This window comes from Scardinius erythrophthalmus, assembly GCF_964197995.2.
Source record: "Scardinius erythrophthalmus genome assembly, chromosome: 3".
NCBI lineage: Eukaryota > Metazoa > Chordata > Actinopteri > Cypriniformes > Leuciscidae > Scardinius > Scardinius erythrophthalmus.
Genome location: NC_138223.1, coordinates 9,314,968 through 9,336,522, shown reverse-complemented (window position 1 = coordinate 9,336,522; position 21,555 = coordinate 9,314,968). Strand labels below are relative to the sequence as shown.

General features: G+C 37.1%; 1 protein-coding gene across 2 annotated transcripts in view; it reads right to left on the bottom strand.

Moving 5' to 3' along the window:
- Window positions 1–21,555, bottom strand: part of dachb (dachshund b) — a 39,341-nt gene that overhangs the window by 6,562 nt on the left and 11,224 nt on the right. For both annotated transcript variants that reach the window (XM_081361445.1, XM_081361446.1), the window contains exons 2-6: window positions 13,149–13,264; window positions 8,059–8,178; window positions 3,339–3,458; window positions 1,789–1,958; window positions 1,227–1,368 (exon numbers count right to left, since the gene is read on the bottom strand). In XM_081361445.1, coding sequence (XP_081217571.1) covers window positions 1,227–1,368; window positions 1,789–1,958; window positions 3,339–3,458; window positions 8,059–8,178; window positions 13,149–13,264 — 668 coding nt within the window. The remainder of the gene's footprint in view (window positions 1–1,226; window positions 1,369–1,788; window positions 1,959–3,338; window positions 3,459–8,058; window positions 8,179–13,148; window positions 13,265–21,555) is intronic.

Below are 21,555 nucleotides of genomic sequence, written 5' to 3'. Positions count from 1 at the left end.
AATGAAACAAGAAGTTTCCGAGTAGCACAGACTATTACAAACACATATTGCTTTGTGCTGTTATTGTGTATGCAACCAAAATCATTGCAAGGCTTGTTGATTAGTTTACAGTAACATCTTTTTTTCTCTCAATGTAAATCATATAATGTTGTTTACTATGGACATTATACGCAAGATATTACGAAACAACAGTAATATCACATTTCAAGATGAAGATGCTAACCACAATAACTGGGTCTCCATAAATCCACTAAAATTCAGAAACTAAATTATTACATTTTCTGGGGGTAAAAAATGATATATATATATATATATATATATATATATATATATATATATATATATATATATATATATATATATATATATATAAGTATATGTATACGTGGTACTATGCTACAGTGTTGTTGGTGGTTGCCAGCCCAGGGCACTGATATGCATTTGCTAAGGTGTCCTGAGTGGTTTTTATCATATTGCCATGCAGTTGCTACATGATTCTTAGTGTTGTTGTTGTTGTTTTCTTTGTACACTTCTATACAGTTACTAAGATGTTCTAAGTGGACTGTAGGCGAGTGATAGGCTTATGAAATTAACGTTTCACTGTGATTGCTTCTAATGCTACTGCCTGTATTGTCCTTTCAATAGTTTACTCATATGGCCCAATAATGTCTTTGAGTTACACTATTATTCAAATGTTTGTGTTTTTTTAAGAATTCTCTTATGCTCACCAAGGCTCCATTTATTTGATAAAAAACACAGTAAAAACAGTATTGTTGTGAAATAATATTACAATTTATTCTATTTTAATATATTTTAAAATGTAATTTATTCCTGTGATCAAAGCTGAGTTTTCAGCATCATTACTCCAGTCTTCAGTGTTACATGATCCTTCAGAAATCAATATGTACATTTGGTGTTCGAGAAACATTTCTGATTATTCTTCAAGATCCTTTGATGAATAGAAAGTTTAAAAAAAACAGCATTTCTTTGAAATAGGAAACTTTTGCAACAACACAAATGTATTTACTCTCCTTTTGATCAATTTAATGCATACTTGCTGAATAAAAGCATATTTCTTTCAAAAAATGTACTTTTGAACGGTAGTGTTTGTGCATTTGAGGGATATACTCAGCAAATATTGATGGATAATTTGATCAGTTATAGTAAATACAATTGATTACTCAGCATATCATTAATTCATTTGACAGCCATACTGAATAACTCACCTGTTTTTTGAGGAGAGTGTGTGTAAGGGTGTGTGGGGCTGCTGGGAACTGAACTGCTTAGTTGAGGTGAGGGCTCAGTTTTCTGAGGAACAATTCCCTCAACGGATGGTGTCAAAGAGGGACTCTCTTCAAAACACTCTTGCTGAAAAAAAAAATACAAATAAAAAGTTCAGTCCTGTAAACAATTATACACCCATAGAAACTCTCCCCACACGACAGCACATCTTCATCAACCCAGTTTGTCTGAACTCCATCAGAGAGTCAGATTGGCTTGAGATTCATATCATCGTAAAGTAGTGATAAAAAAAAAAACACACTTTTTTTCCAGATACAGCTTTGTGTTAAGGCTAGTTTAATAGTCAAGTTGTGTTTTGCAACACAACACAAGTCCCTAAAGCAGTTTGGACCCCTTTAGACCAAGTGGACCAGCAAATTGCTTTAAGTGACTCAAAATAAATAAACTCAAGTGAGAACTATGTGAAAAATCCCTGATGACCTTGCAGCAAAAGAGCTCCTGGAGTATATGTGTGTTTTAGTGTCTGGTGTGTCCAGCATGTCCTACCTTGATGGCAGATGTCGGCCTGGAGACGGGGCTGTGCACCTGTGCACTGGCAACCATGTTGGCAATTGTATTAAGGTGGTTCATCTGGTTCATAGCCATGGCAACAGAGGCGGGAGGAAGTCCAACAGGAAGCAGGGGATGGGGCATCATCATGAAGGGCAGGTCCAGTCCTATGCAAAGAAGAAAGAATCATGGAATAACCAATAAAATCATGGATTTTAATCATATTGACTACTTTTATTATGTTTTTAGGGCTACATGATATACCATTTTAGCATCGATATCGCGCATCTGCGATAGTCACATCACAGGATGAGCGATGTCAAGTATCGGGATCATAGTTGATCTGTATGGACCAGTTACCATGGTTCGAAACGCTCGTGATTCTCGGATTAATTGCTAAGTTTAACCGTCATAGAGTGAAAGTTTATAATTTTTAGGTCCTGTCAGTTTAAACATTCGAGCACAAGAGGACGCGAAGGAACTCAATTCGGAGCACCGAACTCCATTCTCTTTCACATTTATTTGTGCTTGAACTTCAAAATGCTGTCTCGTCAAGTATCCACGTAAAAAAGTTGCTTATGACTTATGTAAACAAACAATTGAGAAAGAAAACAGATGCATATCATTATATTGGATCCGTGCATTGCATTCAGTCTTAAAGTGACAAAAGCCTAATATTCCCGCTGCTGTCTGTGTCATTAATTTTAAGCCAGATGCACATCGTATGATTTATAATAGTCCTCTACGACTGTTGCTTGTAAGACTGTATGAACATGATCCTCGCTGTAAGCCATGTCACACTCTGGGATCTCAGTTGTCAGACCGTACAGCAGTCAAGACGTGTTAAAACTGGACGCACGCAAGAAGACTCATCCGAGTTTTACATCATCAATCCGTGACTGTGAGCTGCATTTACATGAGGGATAGCAATGGTTTCTAGCAAACAAAAACAGTCTCTAGCGTTAATTTTGACCATGTCTTCTCAAAAAAAGCAAGTGAGGTTTGTTGTTGTCTCACTAAATGCGTCATCAGGTTCTGCGCTCCAACTGGTTTTTCATTTGACGGCTGTCTTAGAAGAAGCCACACTGCAGCATTGTGTGTCAATTTTATCGCAATGGTCATTAATTGGCTGTCGGCGAACAAAGACAAAAAACTAGCGATCAAAGACTTCAGATTTTGGAACAGGATCAGAGGAATCTTTTAGGATTCTCAAAATTAGTCTCAGACGGCCAAAATCATCCAGTGTGAACCCGGCTTTAATCAAACAACAAAATACAAAATACAAAGAGAAAGTCACTTTTGTAGCTGTAGCAAAGATTAATTAAACGGGTTAACTGTATTAGATGGGTTAAGAGGACAAATTCCAAGTATTGGTTACCATACTTAGCCTTCACATGTCACTTTAAGCTTGAAAGCTTCCTATTACTTGAACATAGAAAAAGTCCTAGGTTTGGAATGTCATGAGGTTAAGAAAATACTGACAGAATTTTTGTTTTGGGGTGAATTACCTCTTCATCAGGGTGTGCAAGTGAATGGTTAATACTCACTGTTGGCCAGTAGATGGGTGTGTTGGAGAGAGTTGAGCTGAGAGTTGTTCAAGCTGTGCTGTGTTTTCTCTGAAGCAGGTGATGAATGTTTCTCTCTCTCCCAGGACAAAGCGCTACATCCTGTTTAATTACAAAAGAGTATGAAATAGTCAAATCCACAAAATATATACACATACATATACTAAGCAGATACCAGAATTCAGAAGTAGTTTTTTTTAAAGTCACTGTGGTATTAGACTTTATACTGACACCTACTGGTGTGGATGTAATGTCATTGTGAAACAGCCAATTAATTTATTTTTATAGCCTTATTGCACTTTGAAACCAAAAATAACTTGCAAGATAGTGACTAATATTACTGGAGTTTGTTAAAAGTACTATTCATTGCTTTAAGTGAACTTCAAGTGCACATTTAACCATACACACACAAATGTGCTCAGACTAATTAAATTAGTAAAATGTAAGTTAAAAAAAGTTATCACAATACTATAATATATGCATATTATGTTCATTTTAGTGAATAAAGAAATAATACATAGTATGTTGCCCAGGGACCAGCAGTAACAATGAACTGAAATAATCTATCATCAGCATTCATGTCAGTGCCATGAGAGCAGATGGTGTTTAGGTGGCAGATTGTGGCAAAGGAATCAATGATAACGCAGGATGAAGTCGGTCCCCTTAAGACTTTCACATACTCCAGCCAATAAGGTCTTCACACGGCCGCACAAAAATAACCTGATTAAAAACAATAAGCTCTCTCATTACACCACGACACAACACTGCAGTTGCATTACAACACCACAACAGCTTCGCAACCTGGGCCCTTCACCATGACATAAATACCGTACAATAGAGCGGCCATCTGTGCGACGATCTGCACGTCCATGGAAATCAAGACTAGTGTCAACACACGCTCACATATCTTGTAGGACTGTTCTAACGTAAGTGAGAGGGTGCAAATTCACAGTAATCAGACAGATGAAGATGGATGAGAGGAGGGAAAGCAGGAGCAATCAGACAACAAGAGCTGCAGCTGTGCTGCCAAACACTAAAACTAACACAAACATGCACACGTACACACACACGTGCATACGGTATATTCTCTTGTGTCAAGTACTCAAATAGAAACAGCTTTCAGCTTTGGGTGGATGTCTAGAACAGCTTTGGTTTGGACTACTGACATTTTGAAAGGATGGTATAAGAAATATGATGGCAGATCTTTCTAGAAATGGTCAACATGAAATAAAAGGTTTCCTAATAAAAGACAACTTTTTAATAAACATTCCTGGCCTTATTGTGATTGTGATTCAGAGATCATCAACCGCTGCAGATGCGTACGGTAATGCAAACCGGAAATGTTTATACCTGTTTTCCGGTTCGAACGTTGGCCGTTCTGCATAACCCCTATTCTGCATGCTGGCAAATCCTCTGATTATAACAAACGAAGTGTTGACATTATGAAATATTTATTGTGCAGTTAGCTTCATTGATAATAACGGAGCTTTGTGAGATCGCGATGAACTGAGATGTAAGCTTTTTAGGAATTATTAAGGGAGCGCACTTTGCGCTATTTCTGTCATGCCCATAGACTGTAAAAAAATGTGGACGTAGTGTCCGTGACGTCACCCGTAGGTTTCTGAAGACCGTTTTTGAAGCCTAAAGTGGGCGTGGCCGACCGTCGCCATCTTGGCAGCGCGTCACTCCCGAATTTTTTTTTTTTTTACAGTCAGACAATGAGCTGAGGTAACGTGACGGCTAACAGACAGCAGACAAATGGCTAATGATGACTAACGACCACAGCAGCGGGAATCTACCTGTCACTCAAAAGTGGACACCCTTAATTATGCAGAAATTTTAAGGCTTAATATAATTTAAACGGATGAGTTATAAAAAAATTCACCCCCCTCACAGTTGTCATGAAGGGAAAAATAAGCTATATAGACCAAAGCCACTTTTTGCACCAGGCTGTAAACGTGTTTTTTTCTGCTGTAAAGTTGGGTATTTTAACATGGGGGAGATACAGATTTGACTCACTTCTGCACCCAGCCTCAAGCGGCCAGTCGATGAATTGCCGTTGAATTCACTTCCGTGTTGGTTTCAAGAGAGAGACAGGGAGGTTGCCGCTTGGTCATGCCAAACCATGCACGTAGTAGCTGTGATTGGCCTGGCCGTACATCACTCAGAAAACAACAAACTTTGGTACTTATACCGCAAATATGTATTCTTAAGGACATCAAAACTTAAAATAAAACTTCAGAAAGGTGTACAATATGGAACCTTTAATGAGGGAAAAAAGAGCCTCTATGACAAGGTCAAAACAAGGTAAAACTTTCTCACAAAAATGTTTTTTTCTCACTTTGGAGTATTTTTGGCCAGTAATTAATTATAGTAATTAGTATCCTAGTAATTAATAAACACCAGATGGTCAGCTTGTCTAGACTGTTTGATCAAGTGAGAAATGCTTTAAAAGTCAACTAGAACAGATTTGTGTGTTTCTACATGATTGCTGTCACCAAAACACACACACAAACATTGCCTGCACAAAAAACTACTGATTTAAACAGCATCCTAAAAAAAAGTAAGGGCAACTTCAAACAGACAAGATGAGAGAGAGAGAGAGAGAGAGAGAGAGAGAGAGAGAGAGAGAGAGAGAGAGAGAGAGAGAGAGAGAGAGAGAAAGGGGGTGGACGGGTAAAGATCCAAAAATGCTGACCATATGCTTGCAGGGAAAGATGTGCAAACAGATAATGTGTGCGTACACTAGACACGACTTCCCTGCTAAGCGCACGCGGACGTAAAAACAAGCACACATGTGCTAACATACACCCGTATGTGCGCACATCTCACACCTGTTTCTGTTAACGCAGGCAATCACCCGTATGACAGGTTTCGGCCATCTTGTTAAATAATGCATGGAATTTTTCTTTCGACTTGTCAATGCAGGGGGAAAAAGTATCTCTCACTGTCTCTCTCTTCTCTTCTGATGTCATCCTTGATGCTGATTTTCCTTGACTGCATTCCATCTTTCTGATGAAGGCCTTTTTTTCTGCTCTCCTAAATTCTGCTTGTCCACAGCTGTTCTCACTAGGAACGCTGCGCTCTCTTCCTCCTAAACACTTGTGAGAGTGGCCTTTGAAGTTCACATTATCTGTGTTAGTTTTAGCCACAGTTAGCTTTGTCTGAAGACTCAAGATTTCATGTGATGCCTGAAAATCTGTCTAGCAAGTCTTGCTTAATGCAAACACTAAAAAAATGCAATATTCCTCTAATATACACACACTACCATCCAAACACTGGTGTCAGTGAGATTTGTTTTAAAATAAACTTTCCAGCAAAATTGCATTAAATTGATCAAAAGTGACAGTAAAGTGTCTAAAGATTTGTTTTGTTACAACATATTTCTATTTCAAATAAATGCTGTTCTTTTGAACTTTATATTCATCATAGAATCCTGAAGAAAAATGTCTCTGTCTCATTTTATACAATACTAATTGTATAATATCACAGTAATACTGTATTATACCACATCAGACGGGTGAGAAATATAGATAAATGTATTTAGACAAAACAAATATAATTACATATAAATAAATGTGTATTATTAGATCTAGTTTAAATCAAATTAAAAATAAATAAATATAAAAATCATAAAACCACAAATGATGTATCTTCTTATGCATAGAAACACACACAAATATTGTGCATATACAACACACCAAATGCATACGCACAAACACAAGCACCTCTGCACCAAATGTCTTGTTTCATCTCTAAGGCTGGTGTACGATTAACTATTCTCCTGTCCGTTGTTGGTCTTCTCTAAATGCACAGTCAGGCAGCAGTCATTAATGTCACCATTAGTCTCTGTAAACCAAGCACAGCCCTGCAACATGGGCCCCTTGAGCGAGCTCTGTGATGGGGCTCATCTCACCCAAAAGGCCCAGGTTACTATTGCAAGACCATCTGTCTGGCACATCTACAGATTGCACTTTAAACAAGCTGCCTTTAACATAACACTTAGCAAACTTAAAGGGGGGGTACAATGGTGTTTCATGTATTCAGAGTTGTTTACAGTGTTAAAGAGATGGATTATCATGCTAAACATGGGCAAAGTTTAAAAAAAAAATATTTTGGACGAATAACGGAGAATTTCTGTGCCGAAAATCTTACTTCCGGGTTGGTACAAGTTTCGGCTGTTTTTTTTCGATCGTGGATCTAATGACGTAGATGAGAGTGGAACTCCTTATATGAGCATTTCTCTCGGAAAAGCGCGCCCGCGCACACGTCGACCAGAGGAGAGCGAGACCGCGCACATCAGCGCGCTTCAACAGGAAATCATCGGCGCCCGCGCTGCATAGGATTTGTTCAAGAATGTCTCCAAAAAAGTGTGTATTTGGATGTGAGGAAAAGCTTACCGTGTTCAGCTTTCCAAAGAACCCAGTGTTACAGGAACAGTGGATGCAGTTTGTTTTTCCGGGGCAGCAACGGAGTGTACCAAGTGCGGTTGTGTGTTCTGGTCATTTCAGTGACGAATGTTTTATTAACAAGGCCCAGGTCGACGCTGGATTTGCAAATCGTTTGCTATAAAAACGTGGAGTGGTCCCAGTGATAAAAGACCCCATTCATGTAAGTACAACTGGATCAGATTTCTGTCTTTTGCTGGAAATCAAGCACTACCGCTTGACTCTATAGCTGATAGTGAATGCACACCCCATACCTGTATCTGTATTAGAGTTGAGCTCATCTGAATCAAATTCTAAGCCATTATGGGCCTTGTGTAGAGTCATCATCATCTTCATCTTCTGTATCTTCAAAGCTTCAGCCATTGTTGTTAGACCTGCAATATAATAATATCACAAATAACTGAGTACATGAAACACTCACATCTCACTTGTTTCTCCCACACAGCAATGACGTAATCAAATGGAGGCACTTCTGCTTCATGTGTCCTCAGAACAGTTTCAGCTGAGATCTTAACAATATCTCAAACTGAGCTCAGATTTGCCAAGATTTTCTACAATCAAATGCTAAAAAATGCTATAAGACCACATAATCTAAGCTTTTCTATTCAAATCTACTTTATACTGTATATACACTATTGGTCAAAAGTGTATTTATGCTAACCGAGGCTGCATTTATGTGATCATGCATGTGGCACTAGTAATGATGCTGAAAATTCAGCTTTGCCATCACAGGAACAAATTACATTTTATAATATACTGAAGTGGAAAACAGTCATTTTAAATTGTAATAATATTCGTCAATATTGCAGTATTTTTGAGCAAATGTCTTGGCGGCCATAAGAGACTTCTTTCAAAAACATTATTATAAATCTTTAATATTCCAAACTTTGCCAGGTCGTTATCCAATCTCTTTCTATTTTTATTTAGAACTCAAATGAGGAAAAAATATGCTTCTCTTTTTGGTTTTGAAAATCTTAATATACTGGTTTCAGGCTGCTAAGAGATGTGCTATTTATGAAGCACATTAAACTAAAAATTACAGCAATAAATTCCTTAGTTGACAGTGAATGGATGTTGTCATCAGCAGAGTTTTATTCAGAGCAACTGGAGGGTCGCAGTGTGATAAGAGACCTGAAATAACTCTGTTAGCTGGACAGAGAACATGTCATGGAAGTCGTCCAAGAAATAGCCATCTGCCAATCAATCACTTTAAACTCCTCCTACTACCAGCAATTAGCCAGCCTGAGAGCTCTGGCCTTGGTTACCCTGGATACTATAAAAAAAAAAAGGTTAAAAAAGAATAAAAAAGTATTGATTTGTGACAGACGGTCAATGCTCTGGACCAGTGATTGATGTTAGAATTGCTGCCTCTCTCATTATAGTTCAGATTTTTCAACACGCGACCTTGCAACTCTAGAGATGTCCACTGTGCATGTGATGGTGTGTGTGTGCCTGTATATTTTTGCATATGTGTTCGGGTGAGCGTGTGTATTGCATCTGACAAGGTCACGATTGTGACAAAGGAAAAGAAAAGTGCAGGTGATGCTGACTGCTGAGAAGGAGAAAAACAATGGACCATTAACGTGCACACACACAGACACAAGTACAGACCGGCATATTCCCTTAGGAGAGCATGGACTGCTTGGCTAATCGTGACTTCAGTATCTCTATGTAAACGCTGACTGTTGCATGAGCTTCACTGTGGGCTCATGGGAAAATAATCTTCAGAGACTTGAGTTGAGTTACGTAAGATGTTTGACAAGAAGGAAACCGCTCGTTCATGTGAAGTGAGACTGTCCTGAGGGAGGAATTGTATTCCTTGGTGCACTCTAAAGTTCACAGGTCACAGCCACACACCATGAGAATAGTTAAGATCATGCTTTTTTTTAATATAGTTTTATGGTACTTTTTGTCATTTCATGGAGCTTTGCAATAATGTAATTCACCGGTCAATTTTGATTTATGGTAAAGAGCAGCTGGGACATTCTGCTAAATATCTCCATTTGATTTTCATGTTTAAAATCATAGAATTTGAAACGACAGAATTTTCATTTTTTTGGGGTGAAATATTCCAGACAGTGAGAGAATGATTAGCCATATACACATGTACAAACATAGTGTTATACATGTAATCACATTTTTTTTTGAAAGAAATGAATACATTATTCATCAAGTATGCATTAAATTGATCAATATCAATAAAGACATTTACAGTACAAAAGATTTCTATTTCAAACTAATTATGTTCTTTTGAACTTTCTATAAATCAAAAAATCATGAAAAAATTGATCGCAGGTTCTACAAAAATATTAAGCAGCAAAAACAGTTTTCAACATCGATAACAGTGAAAAATGTTTCTTGAGCTGCAAATCTGAATATTATGGATAAATTCAGCTTTACCATTACAGGCATAAATTACATTTTAAAATATATTAACAAAAAAACATTCATTTTGAATTGTAATAATATTTCACAAATTAACTGTTTTCTTTTAGAAAACATTTTAACCTGTTATATGGAAATCAAATAATATGTGCATTTTAATCTATTATATGGAAATCAAAAACTGTATTTTCTCCTCTCCTCTCCTCTCCTCTCCTCTCCTCTCCTCTCCTCTCCTCTCCTCTCCTCTCCTCTCCTCTCCTCTCCTCTCCTCTCCTCTCCTCTCCTCTCCTCTCCTCTCCGCTCCTCTCCTCTCCTCTCCTCTCCCTCGTTTTGGCACCACCCCCTGCTGTCTGTCATTCCCCTGTCATAAACAATCCCAAAAATTCCCAAACATGCCAACGAGGCCATTTTGAAGCAGTTGGAGATTAGAGAATATGAAAATAAAAGATTTAAATGAATGTCAAAGTCAAATTTTACTTGCCAATCTTTCAGAAACAAAATCCATGCCAAACAAAATTGTCACATACCTCAGATCCCAGAAGAAAATCTTGAGGCAATTACTATATAGTATAGCTGTTAATTTATGAAAAAAGTTTCATTTTGAAATACCTGACATTTGTATGGAAGCTTGTTTCCGCCACTGAATAAAAAATAAACAAGGTTATTGGGTTTTTTTAAAATCTAAGAATTCAGACTTTTTTTTAGGAGTTTACATCTCGCAATTCTGACTTTTTTTCCCTCAGAATTGTGAGATATAAACTTGCAATTGCGAGAAAAAATAGTCAGAACTAAGATAGATAAAAAGTTGCAATTTTATTTTGTGGCAGAAACAAGCTTCCAAACATTTGATTGCACAGTATCTTTAGCAAACCTGAACACAGTTTGAGACATTGTTGAGATCACTTCTGAAGCTCTAAAGACACATATTAGAGATTACTCTGGTCATTTTTTTCCCCCTCAGGCAAACAATCAGAGAAGCATCTTAATTAAGATATTAAATACATTTCTGATTTTCTTATCTGGAAGCAAACAAAAACGCAAAGCAAAATACTGTCATGTCTCCACTGTGTTTGCTGGCCCGTTGTATCTTGCTGTTAGAACAGGATCATTGATTCACTCAATTGATGGCACCATGTTTTTTTTTTTACCTTACTGTCATAGCCCTAAACAATGACTGAGCACTTGGCAAATCACAGCAAACTGCCCCACTCTCATTCCTAACGAGTCCTGACATCTGGCACTTGACGATGCCAAGACTCTAAGTGACATCTCCACGGTAACCGCTCAAACATGGCAGAATATCACTGCACAGTCTAGCGCATCCTCCATGGTGACCCCACAACTTTGTGTGCGTGAATGTTTATGATTTATGAGGACACAAATTTGTACGACATGGGCGTTACACTGGTAATACTAAGTAAACGTGGGGACATTTCCTGAATCCTTGTAATTAAAATGGCATAAAAAACATACTAAATAATGTTTTATTAATTAAAAATGTAAAGAAAAGTTTTGTGTGATGGGTGGGTTTAGGGTTAGGGTTAGTGAAAGGGGACAGAATAGAACAGTCTAAAAACCTTTACGCCTATGGAGTGTCTTCATAACAATAGGTGCATCAATGTGTGTGTGTGAGAGAGAGATTGTAAGGGGGTTCTTTTTGTGCTATTATTTTGACCACAGTGAAATAAGGCTATTTATTTTACTGTTTACTTGTATTGGCCTCATCAAGCTAAATAATTCCACTCAGTTATAGGGGAAAAAGTACTGTGTAGATAATGTGGTGTGGTGCCAGTTTTGCTATTGTTAACTAAAAGTACAAATACAGCTTTCAAAATTGTGTTTGTTAATTAAAACTAACTGAAATAAAATAATTTCAGGTACTAAAATGACTAATACATAAATAAAAAATAAATTAAAGCTAAAAACAAAAAAACGTAATAAAATCACAAACTTTTCTAACTAAATATATTAATTAAAATGAAAAATGAAAATATAAAAATTAAATCCAAACATTAAAAATGTTGATTAAAATATTAAAAATAATATATTTACTTTAATAATAAATCAAATGTAACAGTGGCACAAATCATGTTCATGCATATATATATATATATATATATATATATATATATATATATATATATATATATATATATATACACACACACACACACACACACACACACACACACACATATATATACATATACATATATATACATACATACATGACAAATAACTATTGGTATAACCAACCCACAGGATTAAAAGTAAAATTTAAAAAATAGACCATAAAATCTGTTTATGGTGATTAATGCCAAGGTACTTTGGATCTGAAGTGGGATTCCTTTAAAATTCAGCAGTTACTTTTTTAAATGACAAATAAATATATAAAAAGTAAATTACACTTTCCATTTTTTTCTAGCAAAAATTTAAATAAAAAATTGTTTCCTGAAAATAAGCCACAATTGCCTGAAAGTGGGAAGGACAATGTCTGTTTAAACCCTCCACAGCTCCAGGTATAATGACTGCTACACCCCTGATTCTGGCGGAAATAAGACATTTCTTTGGGCAAATTTCAGCAGATTTTTAGCATCCACCCTTCCCAATGTGATACAGTAGATTTGAGAAGAGAGGACGGGGAATGTGAGGCTTTTGGCCAGTGAGAGGAAGAGGGGAATGGAGAGGGATGAACAGATGGATGAGTGATCCCGCTGGGGTGTGTCATTCATCACTGTCACCCGTAAAAGAAGGTGCATGAAAGATGACCGAACAGAGCGGCAGAAAGGGAGAGAGAATGAAAGATGAGCAGAAGGACAGCAGAGGAGGGAGTGATTTAAGCATATACTTTTCATATGTGTTGAAGGGGGCTGCGAGTGAGTAAATTGAGGCTCATCTAAATTTACAGTGCACTGAACGTGGTGAAAAGCGAGCAGGGTGTGTGTACAGTTGGGTTTACCTGTGGGTGACAGCAGGGCTGGAGACAGAAGGCTGTTTGCTCTGTGGTGGAGGATTCTGGGGCTTTCTTGTGCACTGGCCCCATAGGAACGCTTTGGTGGGCGGCCTGGACGAGAGCTGTGGAGGGTGTAAACAGACATTAGTATTGTGCCCATTATTGAGGACAACAGGGACAAACGAGAGGATGTCTCAGAGAACCAGAGAAAAAAAAGAAATGCATTAAAAGCAAATAATAAAAAAGTATGTTTTACGTAATCTGCAAAAAAAAAAACATATTTATTTGTATTTTCTACCATTCCAAACTTATATGGTCACCACTGATAAGTTTTGCATTCAATTTAGCAATATTCCAAGAAAATATTCACCTTTCTAATAATGATCAATGATGAAAACAGCTGTGCTGCTTAATACTGATATATATATATATATATATATATATATATATATATATATATATATATATATATATATATATATATATATATATATATATATATATATATATAAATTATGTATATAGCTTTCCATTGATGTATGGTTTGTTAGGATAGTACACTGTCCGAGATACAACTATGTGAAAATCTGGAATCTGAGGGTGCAAAAAATCGAAACATTGAGTAAGTCGCCTTTTAAAGTTGTCCATTTATGTTCACGATTGTGCTGCATTCACTCACAAAAATAAATGTTTTATATATTTATGGTAGGAAATGTACAAAATATCTTCATGGAACATGATCTTTACTTAATATCCTAATAATTTTTGGCATAAAAGAAAAATCGATAATTTTGACCCATACAATGTATTGTTGGCTATTACCACAAATATACCCGTGCGACTTGTGACTGGTTTTGTGATCCAGGGTCACATATATATATTTGAAATATTTCATATTTTTGTAACATTATATATGTCTTTACAATATTTCTGAACAAATTAATGCATCCTTGCTGAATAAAAGGATGTATTTATTTACAAAAATCATACAGGCCTCAAATTTTGGAACGGTAGCGTATATACACTTAACATAAATATGAGACAGTGCTCTTTATGGTCAACAATGTTAGTCACACAAGAGTGCCCTTTCAGTAAATTATATAGATATTTCAAATGATTTATGGGGAGTATTAGGATACAGTTATGAGGTGAACATACTGAGGTTTCAGCCTTCTAACTTGAAAGGTGTTATAAAGGTCAAAGCACGAAATTCATTCTGAAGGTTCAGATTCAGACTGTTCTGTATGCTTCAAAAGGGGATGCTTTTGCTTTTCCCATTAGTTCTTCCCTTGAAGATATACAAGTAGTTTTAACATTGCACTTTGTCTGTCACCTGTCAATCATGGGATATGAACAACCCCCATAAGGCAACCAACAACTGATCAAATAAAGGAAGACAAACCCCTTCAAATTCAGTTAAAATAGTCGAAAAATAATAAATAGGGTGCCCTGTCAGTACGGGTAACAGGAGGAGAAAGAGAGAGGACAGCCGGTAGCTTTTCTTGCCTGTCTTGCTTTTGTTTATCACTCCAAAGGTTCATCTCTGGGATAGAGGCACAATCTCTGAGCAGTCAAAGGTTAAAAGACACTGAGGGGCTTTTGCCCTGGAAGAATGTGGGAGAAAAAAAGAGAAAGACCTTTAAACAGAGACCCGTGACTGACAGGGAAACAGACTGAGTTTAACATCCCTCCTTTGATTTATGCGGCAATGGTAGTTGCCGACAAGACTGTGATCTCTCCTCTGATAGAGCAACAATCATGAACCCCTATGTGAGTCACAAGAAAATGACATTGACGTACAGTGAGCTGGAATGAACCAGTGGCATTTTTGCACTTTATTTTACAGTGTCCTTGTTACACGTTACACAAAGTTACTTTAGCAATAACTATAAATTATGCATAACTACATGCAGCTAACCCTAAACCAAACTCTCATCCTAACTAGTTAATTATTAATCAGTACTCTCTACTCTTTAAATGTATATTCTTCAGTACACTTTAAATAAAGTGTAACCGATTTTTATTTGTACATTTTCCCACAAATATTACTGTAAATTAAACTGTTATTTACTGTAAAATGTTATTTAAGGTTTCTTTTAACTTTTGTTTATTACATTTATTAGTTAAATTACTTTAAATTGTAAATGACTTCCCCATATAAGCATAGTTCTGTTGTGTCATTCAAGTTAATGAATGCAAAAAAAAAAAAAAAAGTAGGCAATGACATATACTTGAAATCTGAAGGTTTACGAATTAATTGTTTAAACTAGACCTTGACATTTTCTGAAGATAATATGAAAATCTATCACAATTGTAGGTTGTGGATGGTTGCCAGGGTGTTGCCAAGGTGTTCTGAGGGGTGTTTGCTGTCATAAGTCTCTATATGGCTAGGGTCCCTCCCTAGGGATCTTTTATCTTTTTTAATCACGCTCTCCTCAAGCTCTCCTCAACAAGCCACACAATTTGCAGAATTATTCATGAGCGTAGTGTAAACGGTGCAGGGCGTGTTATGCACTGAAATGTAATACTCTGTGTCTTAAAAGAGCAAGGAAAATCCTGTTTTCTCGGATACGGCCCCTTTGAGATCTCCGAGTATTAACACAGGCTCAGCAAGCAGTTTAGATTTTAAACAGTAAATTTAAATAGGCAACGAGATTTTGAAACAATAAGGACTGCTTATTGCACGCTTAATTAGTTTGATGCCTAAAAGAGCCACAAGCACATGCAGAAGAATCCCAACAGAGAGAAAGAAGTGGGGGGAAAAAGCATTTCCACGGCAGTTCAGCTGCTCATATCTCTCTTTTCATCCTGGTGTGTAATGTTTATACATCCACTAACCCGCTGTGTCAGCCTAACAGGAATGTGTGCAGTGTGTGTGGGACGGTGTGTTGATGTACGGGGGTGTGAATGGTTTCCTCTTTCTTAAAAGCACAGGCAAAAGGAAGAACGCTGTTTACAAAGCTTACAGTAATGCAGCTTTGGAGACGCTCATTCATTGATCTCTTGATACCACTCCTCTCTTTCTCTCGCTCTGTCTTTCTGTGCACACACACGGAAACACAAAAAAAGCTAATCCAGATCTACTGACAACAGCTCTTTTGTTCTGTATTATCAGAGAGAAAAGAATCCCTCTCTTTTAGCGAACGACGGGATGAGCCGCTGATGGAAGCGATGCAGTCATGCAGAGGTCACTAGCGCGCACAAACTCTCTTAAAAATGACTGAAGCACTGATTGTATGGACTGGAAACACACTGGCTAAACAAGCCTGTCATGCCAACACCATGGCATCAGATAAATCTCTGTAGCTCAACAGGAAAAGCAAGATGCAAAAAATGCCAAGGTCATGGGTTTGATTCACAACATCAAAAAGAGTGCATGTATAACCATACACTGATTATAATTAATCAGCCGACTGTGTTTAAAATCATTTAAACATCGTGTAACTGTACCATAGTACTTCTCATAATTGTTTTGGTAGTGAATCAATCCTTAGTAAAACATTCTATGCGTAAAGAAAGTCTAGAGATCTCACAAAGTTTGCTACATATGTTACAATATGTATAGTTCACATTTTTATTTCTATTTTAGATTCTATTTTCTGTTTTCTTTTGAAAAATGTGAATATAAATGAGCAAAATATGAGCACCCCACCAATTCTGGTCCCAAAGCAAGATTGTGTTTTTATAAATCACAATATAAGTTATGATTTTCCAGGTATTTAGTTTGTCTAACTGTGGGCATTGCAAATGTAAAACTTTTTTGTTTTTGGTTTAGTATTTTGTATTTCTATCAAATAAAACATGAAACAGTGTGACTACATCTGTATGTAGCCTAATTAATATGTGAAAATAAATCCCACAAAATGATTTACTTAATCTATTTATGTATCATCTATTTTAATTGAAAAGACACTGTGATTTTCTTTGTCATACTATATATTTTTGTCATACATAATGTTTAATTTGTTCGTATATAGTTTTGTTTGTGAAGTCAAAGACAAATTCCCACAGTATAGTGGACAATAAAGTATTATCTGATTCCAATGTAATCTAATTAAACATGCTTGCTCACATACATTCAGGGCTATTGTATGAGATCTTGATGATATTTGCCGTATCATCGTGAACCCTAAAATAACTCTTTATTTATTGATGTTTATATTATTACATTTTATCACTGCATAAAACATATATCAGACCACACCCAAGAGCCTGTTACTATGGAAACCTTTTCTCAATCAATACTCTGTCATCGGCTATGATTGGTGGCAGATGGAGGACAGGGGAGGATTCCCCCAGAGATCAAAGGCATATTATTAAAGCTCAGGCGCGCACACACACACACACACACACACACACACACACACAGAGGGTAGCTCTATTTATTGCCATGATAGATATCAAACAGCTGTCATAGCCGTTGACCATAGGTCTCACTGAAGTTCCTCTTTACATTCATAAACGTTCACTAACAATAACTGTTAGGGTGGAGTCTCATGGAAACATGTCATGTAAACGGGTCACACTTCACCCCAAAATTAAAAGAAAATAAAACATCTTCAGCTTGTGTATTATCGCTGCTGTCGGACGGAAACCTTGTATCTTGATCATATATTTTGTTATTTTGTTATTTTTTCATATTGGTTACCCTTTACCTCTGTCTGTGGGTTTTGCAAATATTTAATCAATGAAAAGTATTAAAAAGAGCTTGTGACTAAACCTTTTACCTCCGTTGGATCCTCAAACTGTCGGTCAAACCTCATAACTCCACCCGCCTCTATCATGAACGACATGAACCGGCGTTTGGACCATAGATATGTATACGTAGAGGCCGGTCAGCATGTCGTCACTCACAGTAAGAATCAATAATGCCACAACATTGCGTAGCTTCTCGTTGTGAAACTGCCGAGAAATTAAATTCCCGAAGAAATGGGATTACCTTTAGCAGGTGAGAATGTATTAACTCAATATTACATGTTTTAACTATGGTACTTTTAATGTTTTTACTTTTATATGGAAACATTTTAATGTTGTGTTAGTTGGAGCGGAGAAGAGTGTCTTAGTCTGGCATTTGTCATTGAGTCATTGCCAATACTGCTTAAATAGTCTATGCGTAGCACTTCATCTTTAATAACATGAGATTTAACACGAGTGCCCACGTAGCTACAGTAAACTTTATAGCCCATAAGTTGATGAAAACGTAACGCAATGCACTTACTACTTCAGAAGTGGCCATTCTAATGAAGGACAAAACAAGTATATCCTCAATTCGCTGGTCGAAAACCTTGTAACTCCATTTGAGCTTGGTTTTTGTAAAATGGTAATAATATAATGACTCATGCAAGTGTATGGCCATATATAAAGCAACAGTATCAAATTTGACAACACAGTGTTTCTTTGCAGTACTTTACAGTTTAGAGTGTTTATTTTTATTTTTTGGAGATTAGAGGTTTCCACCCGAAAGTGACGCTATGTTATTTAAAATAAATAAGCATATTCCTTCCAATTTTAAAACTACTAAAAGTATAATACTAAAACTTTCTCCTATCGCAGCTTAATGTGAAAAAAAGTTTAATTACCCTGAAAATCATTGGGTCTGTGAAAGTTTCAGAACATTGCATCTGTTTTTGAGCATTCAGGAAACCTTGGAAATAAATGTTGTGATGTTATTACCAACAAGAGGTGCATACATTTTTGGTCAAGATCTTGTATTGACAGTGCAAGAGTCCAGCACTCTGTAAAGTCTCCTCCAGCACATCCCAAAGACTTTCAATTAATTGAAGATCTGGACAAATTCATGTGTGAATATGATTATCCATGCTCCCTCCCAACTATTCTCTCACAATTTGAGCCTGATGAATCTTGACATTGTCATCCTGGAATATGGCCATGATGTGTCTTCCTACATGGTTGTTTAAAGGGTAAGTTCGGTATTTTACACTTAAAGCCCTGTTTACAGATCGTTTCTGATGAAATAGAACGGTTAAGATTAAACTTTGGACACATGCTGCTGTCCCGAGAATTTTAGGTTTATTTCGCTTCTCCCCCCCACCTACACGATGGCATTCTATGTGCACTGGAACAATCCTTCATAAAACGCATTAAACTTTCGTTTACAAAGACGTGAAACTCACCGAGTGGTCAGGGGTGTTCACTGATATGCTCACACAAAAATCGCTGCAAAATATGCTTTCCAACAGGTGTTTTACCATTCGTTGTAAAACTGTAGATCTATTTTTCCAAACGTCTCACACCCGTAGATTCTTCCGTTGAGAGCTTGAATAATAGACACTTCAGCCCAGTTGGTGGCGATAATGCACCTTTGCCAATTGCAAGCAAACCGCTGGCATTTCATTGAATACACAGAAGAAGCAGAAGAAGATGCGGCGGAGTAATACCGTACCTCACACAGCTCTTTCAATACAAGTCAATGGAGTTGGACAAAAACTACGATAAAACCTGTTGGAAAGCATCTTTTGCAGCGATTTTTGTGTGAGCATATCAGTGAACACCCCTGACCACTCGGTGAGTTTCACGTCTTTGTAAACGAAAGTTTAATGCATTTTAGGAAGGATTGTTCCAGTGCACATATGCAGCCATTGTGGAGGTGGGGGGGGGGGGGGGGGCGAAATAAACCTAAAATTCTCGGGACAGCAGCATGTGTCCAAATTTTAATCTTAACCGTTCTATTTCATCAGAAACGATCTGTAAACAGGGCTTTAAGTGTAAAATACCGAACTTGTCCTTTAAGAAATGAAAAGCAACACACTCCATCAATTAGGATTAGAAGAACTGTTGCCAAATATATAACATGATAGAAACATGATAATCACTGCAATAATGACACATTCATAGACTCATAAAGCAGCACCAAAGAACTTTCCTCTTCGGTCCCCCTACAGGTTGGAAGCGGAATTGTCCATTACCGCTGTCGTAAATATTTTAGCCTACCGTCGCACACACGCTCGCTGTTTATCCAGCGCCGGCTTTGGAATGAACGATGTCCACAGACAAGGTAGAGTATGTTGCATGATTTTATGAAAGTATGATGTATTGCGACATCAGAAACGAAGAAAAACGAAATAATGACTATTGTAACGCTTGACGTAAAGCAAGTCAAATTTGTAGTTTCTTATGTTTTATTCGAACTACAGAAACGCTACTCGATCTGGCAAACTTGCATAGTGCGGTTATAGCAGATATTGGGTCGCAAAGCGAATCATGAAGTGCCGTTCACCGTTACGACTTGATGAACCACTCAAACGATTTTGGAAACATTATTTTAAGGTAAAAAATTATCTTTAATAATAATAATAATAATAATAATTCGTTACATTTATATAGCGCTTTTTCTGAGACCTCAAAGCGCTTTACATAGATGGGGGAATCTCCTCAACCACCACCAATGTGCAGCATCCAGTTGGATGATGCGACGGCAGCCATATTGCGCCAGAACGCCCACCACACACCAGCTTACTGGTGGAGAGGAGACAGTGATGAAGCCAATCAGTATATAACACTTTAGTGTTGCTTTAAGTTTTCGCCAATTTAAATCCAAACAGCGACTTTTTTTGCCAGGAAGTGGATTGTATTTTGTACATTGTACCTGCACCTTCCACTTAATTATCATGTAAATGTAAATAAAAAAACTTTTTTTTTCTTTGATTTTGGGGTGAAATGTGACCAGGTTTAGTGACATTCAACTGTTAAGATTACCAATCTCAACCTATACAAAATATCTCTCCTCATGTACGCAGATATATTTACACAAATAGCACATATTCCCCATTTCGAGACAATAATTAACCTGCATTACGGCATCACACACCTGAATTAACATGCTTTGACAGAACAGAACATCCTTTTCTTTGTGTTTTTTTTTCTTTGCTTTTTTTCTACTATGATGTCATAGTGCTCAGCTCTGGAGGGAATCCCTCCCTCCTTTATTGATTGGTCAAGGTTGTCTTCTTTACTTTCCTTTCATTTGAGCTAGGTATTGAATTTATGTAGCCCTTTGCCTCTTTTTCTCACTACTATCAAGTATGATAATAAGGACAGACACGCAGCACACACATAAACACACACACACACACGCACACACACACACACACACACTCACACACACACACACACACACACACACACACACACACACACACACACACACACACACACACACACACACACACACACACACACACACACACACACACACACACACACACACACACACACTCTTAATCACACGTTCAACACACCCATTCATACACACATACACAATGACATCTATTGACTTTCTTCCGAGAAATACAATAGCTCCATCTTTCTCTGGCTGGTTTTGTGTGGACCACAGAGGAGCTAATTACAGTCTCTCATTTTCAATTGAGTGAGAAGAGAAGGAGAGGGAAGAGAT